General features: G+C 35.9%; 2 protein-coding genes across 3 annotated transcripts; both read right to left on the minus strand.

Annotated features, from left to right (window-relative positions):
* Positions 1 to 1,270: 1,270 nt before the first annotated feature.
* On the minus strand, positions 1,271 to 5,211 carry LOC110941191 (protein AGENET DOMAIN (AGD)-CONTAINING P1). 2 transcript variants are annotated; one of them, XM_022182805.2, is made up of 3 exons: positions 4,692 to 5,211; positions 3,239 to 3,730; positions 1,271 to 1,774 (listed from the first exon to the last, which is right to left on the minus strand). In XM_022182805.2, exons 1-3 carry the CDS (start codon positions 5,121 to 5,123, stop codon positions 1,769 to 1,771), a joined length of 930 nt encoding a protein of 309 aa, XP_022038497.1. In that variant the 5' UTR covers positions 5,124 to 5,211; the 3' UTR covers positions 1,271 to 1,768. The 2 variants fall into 2 exon arrangements, with proteins under 2 accessions (XP_022038497.1, XP_022038496.1); XM_022182804.2 differs by having other exon boundaries at positions 1,271 to 1,871.
* A 1,975-nt stretch (positions 5,212 to 7,186) lies between these two features.
* LOC110943555 lies at positions 7,187 to 7,777 on the minus strand. Its single transcript, XM_022185298.1, has one exon. The coding sequence runs from the start codon at positions 7,775 to 7,777 to the stop codon at positions 7,187 to 7,189; it is 591 nt and encodes a 196-aa protein (XP_022040990.1).

A 7,777-nucleotide genomic window follows, 5' to 3' on the forward strand; every position in this document is an offset into this window, starting at 1 on the left:
TATTTATTTAAAACTAATTAAAATTAATTATCATATTATCCCTAAATCTATGCAGATTAATTCAAACCAATATTTGAATTTTTGTAACATATTCAGATCAAACCAACCTGCAGGAACCACCAATACAAAAAAACATAAGCACACCCTCATAAACGACATTAGCACAATCAAAAAAGGAACTTCCATTATCAACGACCTTAGCACAATCAAAAAACGACATTAGCACAGTCAAATAACGACATTAGCACAATAAAAAAAAGCAACTTCCATTATCAACGACATTAGCACAATAAAAAAACGACATTAGCACAATCAAATAACGACATTAGCACAATCAAAAAACAACATTAGCACAATCAAATAACGACATTAGCACTCTCTTAACACCACCGTCTGGGCTCCCGACGGTAACACCAACAAAAAAACATTAGCACAATAAAAATATGACATTCCAACGAATTTATTTCTAAATAGGCTCCTAATAACAACACAATAGGAAAAAAATAACAAATACTATTACATAACTAGCAAAATTTTATTTTTTCTAATTTTATAGACAACACATATTGTTCTATACTAGCACAATTTCATTTTTTTTTTTAATTTTATGAACACGTACTAGCACAATTTCATAATTATTACATAATTAGCACAATTTCGTTTTTTTTATTTTATAAACAACACATATTGTTACAAACTAGCACAATTTCATATTTTTGTTTTAATTTTGTAAATAACACATACTATTGCATAACTAGTAGAAAACAAATTTATTTATAAATAGGCTCCCAATAACAACATAAAAGGAAAAAAAATAACAACACATAAGAATTACATAATAAAATAAGAACATATGTATAGATTTAAAATTAACACAATACATTTTCATATTAGCACATTCCAAATATGTAACTAGCACAATTATAAAACATCTTTCTGTAACTTTTTTAAAAGTCATTTTTATAAATAAAAAAAAAAGTATAGCAATAGGGTACTCATATTAAAGATAAAAAATTACTTGATTTTATGGTATAATTTTTTTCCAAAGTTAATGAAATATATAAAAGTTATTTTAGTTTAAAAAACTTGGTGGAATTAGTATTTTATGGGAAATGATTAAATGACTAAAATACCCTAACTTGTTAGTATTAATTATTAATTATAAGGGTTTTATTTGTAATCAATATCAACCCTTAATTTAAACTATCAATGGCTCATATCTGTTCTTACGGTTCTTACAGTTAGCGCTGTTTGTATAGGATCTCAACCCAGTTAAAATATACTGCATATATCATACAATAGTGGTCATCTGCATTAGTTAAAAATATACTGCAGATCATACATACAACAGCATCCCCCTATTAGTAGCTACTTTCAAAACAGTCCCATCATTCCTGCTTTATATAACTTCCAAGCCATGCTCCATTAATAAAGTCTTGATGTGGCCTCAAATATGCATGTTGAAATTCAACCACACTATCTGTAGCCCAAAAATAAACCTCATACTTGAAGTTCATAGTTGTGCGGATTTGCCCGATGCACCACCCGTTAACAACCCAAGCATCAACTGCATCGCCCGGTTTAAACTGATAAGCCTGTTGGATTATAGGCGGTGAAGGCCTTATGCACGACACATCCACCTCTTCAACATGTTCAGGCCCGTTCCTCGGTTTTAGTGTTCGATATCCCACCAAATACTTTTTGCTAGAAACTCGCTCGAGAATTACCGCAGGGTACCAAGTACTCAGAAACCTTCCTGCGCCATGTGCTATTTCTACATTCAGTCCACATAAAAGATCCATCATTAATTTTCTTCTACCTGTTTGTAACTTCATTTTTTCAAGTCTAGGATTTTCAGCAACTTTTGGTCTCTGCAACCCAAATAATTAAAAAAGAAATGGTCAATTTGGGTTTAGATTATTATAACTCTTAACGGGTCACGGGTAAAAAAAATATTATTAAAAAAATAAACTATTGGGTAAAAATCAAAACAAGTGAAGCTAGGAATGCCTATTACCCAAAACTAGATCATATAATCACCTCAAAAACCAACTTGGGATATCAAACACTCGATATATAATTTTAATACTTTCAAAATAACTTCAACTGCTATTTATTATATTTACTAAGATTATATGTTAAGAGTTAAGTTCCCGTGAAAATAAAATAAACGTACGAAACGTACGAATTGAATGAAAAGTCAAAAAAGTGGCGGTGGCTTTTTGGTAAGTATCAGCAACTTCAAAATTAATTTTGAGCTTCTGTAGAGTAATTTTGTAAAAGTTCATGTAGAGTAATTTTGGTCGTGTAGGGTAATTATCAAAATTGTAGGGTAATTATCAAAATTACACTAACCCCCCCCCCCCCCCCCTCTAAAAAAATAAAAACCTAAAAAAAACTAAACAATTGTAAAAGTTCATGTAGAGTAATTTTGGTCGTGTAGGGTAATTATCAAAATTGTAGGGTAATTATCAAAATTACACTAACCCCCCCCCCCTCCCAAACTAAAAGCTAAAAACTAAACCATAAAGTTAAACCCCATAACTAAATGCTAACAAAATTACTCTACAAGACATTTTCCAAAATTACTCTACAGAAGTCAAAATTACTCTACTAGAGTAATTTGATAATTACCCTACATTTCCCAAAATTACTCTAGATGCTCAAAATTACTCTACAAATGCTCAAAATTACTCTACAGATGCTTAAAATTACTCTACAAGACACTTTTTGCTTTTTCCCCAGTAATTTTGAAGTTGCTGATAATTACCAAAATGACACCGCCACTTTTTTGCTTTTCCCCCAATGCGTATGTTTCGTACATTAATTTTATTTTTATTTGATCCTTTACCTATATGTTAATATGTTATATATTAATATACTTAGGTAAACACATTCAGGTAATCAGGTGGGTATCACTTAAGATCATACCTGTCCCAAGCCCGCGGAAATTAAAAAACTAGTCCTATAACCTAGATCTCTTTACATATATTTATCAGAAAGTATAGAATCGTAATTATAATAGTATTTTTGTAATCATATCCAATATGTTAATCATTAATCTTAAAGTTATGGTAAAAAGGTGTTGGTGGGTCAACCCAACCTACCCGGACTAGTTTTGATTCACACTAAAAGTTACCACTTACCATATTTAACTTTCTACCCAACCCGACCGGTTTCCAGTTTCCACCTCTAACGATAAAGTTCTTAATATTTAAATTCTGAATGTAAAACGTACCGAAAAAGAAGCAACCCACTTGTCGTTGATCAATTCTTGATGGGATCTTAGGTCCAAATGATGCAACTCAAGTTCCTCATTGGTTGTCCAGAAGAAGACAACGTACTTTAAATTAGCAAGAACTTTTGTAACAGCACCCACCCACCATCCATCATGATACCATGCATCCACTTCTTCAAGCATGTTAAAACGATGTTCTCGACGGATTATTGGTGGAAGCGGCCTAATGTTTGAAACATGAACCATTTCAACAAGCGGTTGCATCTGGTCATCTGTTGTCAGTGTGTCGTATTGCACCAGAAATTTGGCTTCGCCTACCGTTCCGATAACTGTGGCAACATACCTTGCACCATGGTAACCTTCTTCGTAGGATCTAGCCTCCACTCGAGCACCCTTTTGGAAGATAGCAGCTTTTGAATTCTGTTTACTACATATAATTCTCAACTTTGTTGGCTTTGGGGATTGCAAAACCAATTCATCAGTTGACTTTTCCTACAGTGAAATAAAGATTTAATATTGCAATTAGTATCATATGTTAGCAAATTAAACCCTCTCCATTCCTTTATACAATCAATAGCAAAATCCCGATTAGAGTACATAATAACAAATCATGTTACATAATAAATTCTTACGGTTTCTTTATAACTACACAAAATTGTATGACTCTTTCACTTAGGACTCTGTTTTGTGCATAGTTGTTAATGGCGAATAGCGACAAATAGCGATAAGGTACCTATATGCTACATAGCGAATAGCGATAAATAGCGGGTGGGGATAAACAGCGAGCGGCTATTTTATAAATAGCGATACATTAGATTTTTTTTTAAATTTATATGTATATTATATCAAAATACCCTAGTATATATGCTATTATACATGTATATTTAACAAAAAACTAAATTCTAACTATTTTATAGCTATATTTAATTGTTATTTATATTAAAAAAAATGTCGCTATCATCGCTATCTACCATTTCAACCGTAATATCGAGCCTAGACCTATACGCTATGTAGTGCGCTATGCGATCGCTATGCTCGCTATTGACAACTATGGTTTTGTGAGTCGAATTCATCCCTTATAGATACAAAATCACGTCTTAACACACAATGCTAATGTACATTTGGATCATCATAAAGAAAAAAACCAACACACTTGTTTAAAATGCACATATCTTGTGAAATCATTAGAAAATTCGACTCGTCACCCCCTTAAATCAGGTGAAAACTAGATGAACCAACATTCTAAGTGTGCAAAAGCGCCGATATCATATAATTTTTTAGATCATTTATGATAATAACACGTAGGGGGTACGTTTATCAACACCCGTTAACATTACAAATTATTAAAAACTATACATTTATGTCAACAAGTTAATTAATGACCTACAAAACATTAATATAATAAAAATTACATGTAGTACAACATGATCATAAGTTTATTCATAATAACTACCTGCTGTGAATCAAAACCAGAAGCAGTAGAACAACAAACCCTAACATTCCGATTCTCCACCACAACCTCCACCGCACCACCAACCACCACCGTACACCTACCATCCTCCACCACCTCCTTCACCACCGCTCTCCGCCACCCGCAGCCGTACAGCACCTCCACCTCTTCCCCAACCACAAACCGCCGGTGCGGCTCCGGCGGCGGAACCCGGCGTATGACGCCGGCGGTTACGCTGACGTAATCTTTGATCTTCTTCCTTTTTCGTGTCCCGTTCTTACGGTCCTTTTCGACGAATAATGTTGTGAACTTGACGTGCAGGGTGCCGGAGGGAGATGGTGAGTCGATTACGGTTGCCGGAAACCATGCCGGAGTGGTGTTGGTGGTGGTGGTTCTGAGGATTTCGAGTTTGTCACCTTTGTTGAAGGTGGACATTAAAACCCTAGGAGAGAGAAAGTTGAAGTTGGTTGATTTTGATGAAATTAGATTGTAGAGGTGAGGTGGTATAGTGGTGATTCATTCAATGTGTTAAAAACCGGTTTTTAAGTCATACCGGGTTGGGCTCTAAAATGGTTCAACCGGTTGAACCGGGTTGTATCGGGTGGTTGAACCGGGTTACTAGTTAACCCTATAAATTCCATAAAATACCAATTCATCTCAAAAAACAATCAAATCTCAACTTGGATTTATGTAACTGATCATAATTTTATCTAAAAACAACTATTTTTATTGTAAACTATTAAGCATTTTAAGAATATTGCATTGTACGAGGTGAGTAACAGTTTTAACAGCGATGAAATATTGGAATAGAAAACACTATGTTAATTACCAGAAATATGGAAGATCAATATTACCTTAATATCGTATTTTATTAAAATTAAGAAATCAAATCTTAAGATAATGCAAACCGGTTCAACGGTTTGAACCGGTAGAACCGGATTTACCGCCGGTACATAAGACATACCGTATTCGGGTTTTACCGGCCTTTATCGTACCGGACTCGTGTCCGATATCCGGTTTAACCGGTATAACCGGCCGGTTCATACCGGTATTTAAAACATTGGATTCATTCATACGGCAGTGGCAAGTTTTGGTGATTGTGGGTGGAGAGGTTTCTTAAAATTGATGTTGGAATTGTGGGTCCGGGTTAACGTGTGTTTGTTTTTTTATAATAAGCACCTCCTCACTTCTTATGTCTGTTCAGTGTATACTAACCTTTAGTCTGCAACGTGTTTGTTTTTTAAATAGATTTCACTAAAAAGGGTCTTCAAGACCTCTTCCTCAAGCAAACGTGGACTAGTGTCTTCAAGGGTCTTCTATTCTCTTCCTTCCTCTCTGCTCTTTCAAAACAAATAACCCTAGCATCCATCCAGCCGACACCTTTATTGATCTCCACCTCCATCGCCGCCGAAGCTCATCTCCATCGATCTCCACCTCCATCCAGTCGACACCTCCATCGATCTCCATCTCCACCTCCGTCGAAGCTTGCTTTTTGCCGCTACACCACACCATACATCATCTTCTCTCTTCACAACTTGCTTTTAGGGTTCTAATCTTGCTTAAATCTTGCTCGGTTAAAACCCTAACCATCGCAGCTTCTCTGTTTTTTTTTTTTTTTTTTTTTTTGTAAAGGGTTACCCCGGTGAATTTTATACCAACCAAAACCAAATAAAACAAGTGAAAGGCAAAAAACCCCTCAGTTCTCAAGTATGACATGCCATACCAGAGTCAACAAAGCAACCCCCACAACAGGTAAACACATACATAGACTAGACAAGATGAAAAATCATCACCAAACATCAAAAAACACAATTAACTATTAGCCACAATAGTCATCAGCAACCAAGAGACCACGAGGCAGAGCCCACTCTTGCAAAACTTGTATCGTGCTTGAAGATGTCTTGAATCTCATAGAATGAAGTTTCAACCGCACCGTCGAAAGAATGACTTCGACCAATAAGCTAGACTTTCTTTTCTTGGATGAAAACAACCTTCTATTTCTTTCTTCCCATACAAAGTAAGCTGATGCACTCACAACTATCTTTGTTATAACATGTTTAGCTATATCCGATGCAGAAATCCCCAACAAATATTGAAAAATTGAGTTCCAATCATCACTTATATCAGCCATACCTGCTTTTCCTTTCACACCATTCCAAACTTCCTTGGAATAACTACACTCGAAGAACAGATGGTCGTGCGAGTCCGGACAAGATGAACACAACGAGCAACACATAAGATTAAGGGGCTGTTTGGTAGCCTCTTAATGACCATTCAGATGCTACCTCTTAATGGTTTAAAACCTCTGAATGAATAAGAGGTAACCACAAGTCTGAATGGTTAAGAGTTAACCTCTGAATGGTAAATCATCACATGTCACATTCTTCTACCTTCTCATTGGTAAAATTCTTAATGGTTCCATTAAGAGGTAGCCTCTTAATGACCATTCAGAGGCTACCAAACAGCCCCTAAAGTTTGCATTACCCGGAGAGTTCCATCTACTGATAATATCTTGATTCTTCAACTTTTTGCACCAGAAGCCACATTAGAAACGAGTGGCGGGGTATAGCCTGCGGAAACCAAGCGAGCTTGGCCCAAGAAACCTCATTCTGCTTGAACCGAATGGCATCCCAAGCCGTCGCTGTGTTAAACTCCACACTTTGACCTGAACTTGTTTTCCATTCCAGTCTATCTTGTCTCGTCTGATCTATTGTAACAATCTGAAGCTGAGCAAGAGCAGGATATCGAGCCGTCCACACGTCTGGCCAAAGCCATTCTCCATATTCACAAACCTCCGCCAATTTAGTAGTCATACTGAACCCGACATTAGCTATCATCCTCGGAGTAATCATTCTCGCTATCGGACATATGTCATCCCATTTGTCAAACCAAGCAAAAGTTCTCATACCATTTCCCACGTTTATCCATATATGATCTCTAAGTAAATGTCTAAGCCCAAGCATTTTCCTCCCTTCCAACCAGAATATCCCAAAAACTTCTACTACGAATACGATACGAGTGGATCCATTTGACCCATAAGGATTCTCGAAGAGATAGCAAACTCCATATGTGATTGACCATGAGAGCAT

This window comes from Helianthus annuus, chromosome 5, assembly GCF_002127325.2.
Source record: "Helianthus annuus cultivar XRQ/B chromosome 5, HanXRQr2.0-SUNRISE, whole genome shotgun sequence".
NCBI classification, from domain to species: domain Eukaryota; kingdom Viridiplantae; phylum Streptophyta; class Magnoliopsida; order Asterales; family Asteraceae; genus Helianthus; species Helianthus annuus.

Excerpts from the sequence above, each read along its gene's own strand:
- LOC110943555 (XM_022185298.1), bottom strand. The coding sequence starts at position 7,777 with ATGCTCTCATGGTCAATCACATATGGAGTTTGCTATCTCTTCGAGAAT.
- LOC110941191 (XM_022182804.2), bottom strand. The coding sequence starts at position 5,123 with ATGTCCACCTTCAACAAAGGTGACAAACTCGAAATCCTCAGAACCACC. Across the intron at positions 3,731-4,691 it reads CTGGTTTTGATTCACAGCAG|GAAAAGTCAACTGATGAATT; the intron begins GTAGTTATTATG and ends ATTTCACTGTAG. Across the intron at positions 1,872-3,238 it reads AGTGGGTTGCTTCTTTTTCG|AGACCAAAAGTTGCTGAAAA; the intron begins GTACGTTTTACA and ends TTTGGGTTGCAG.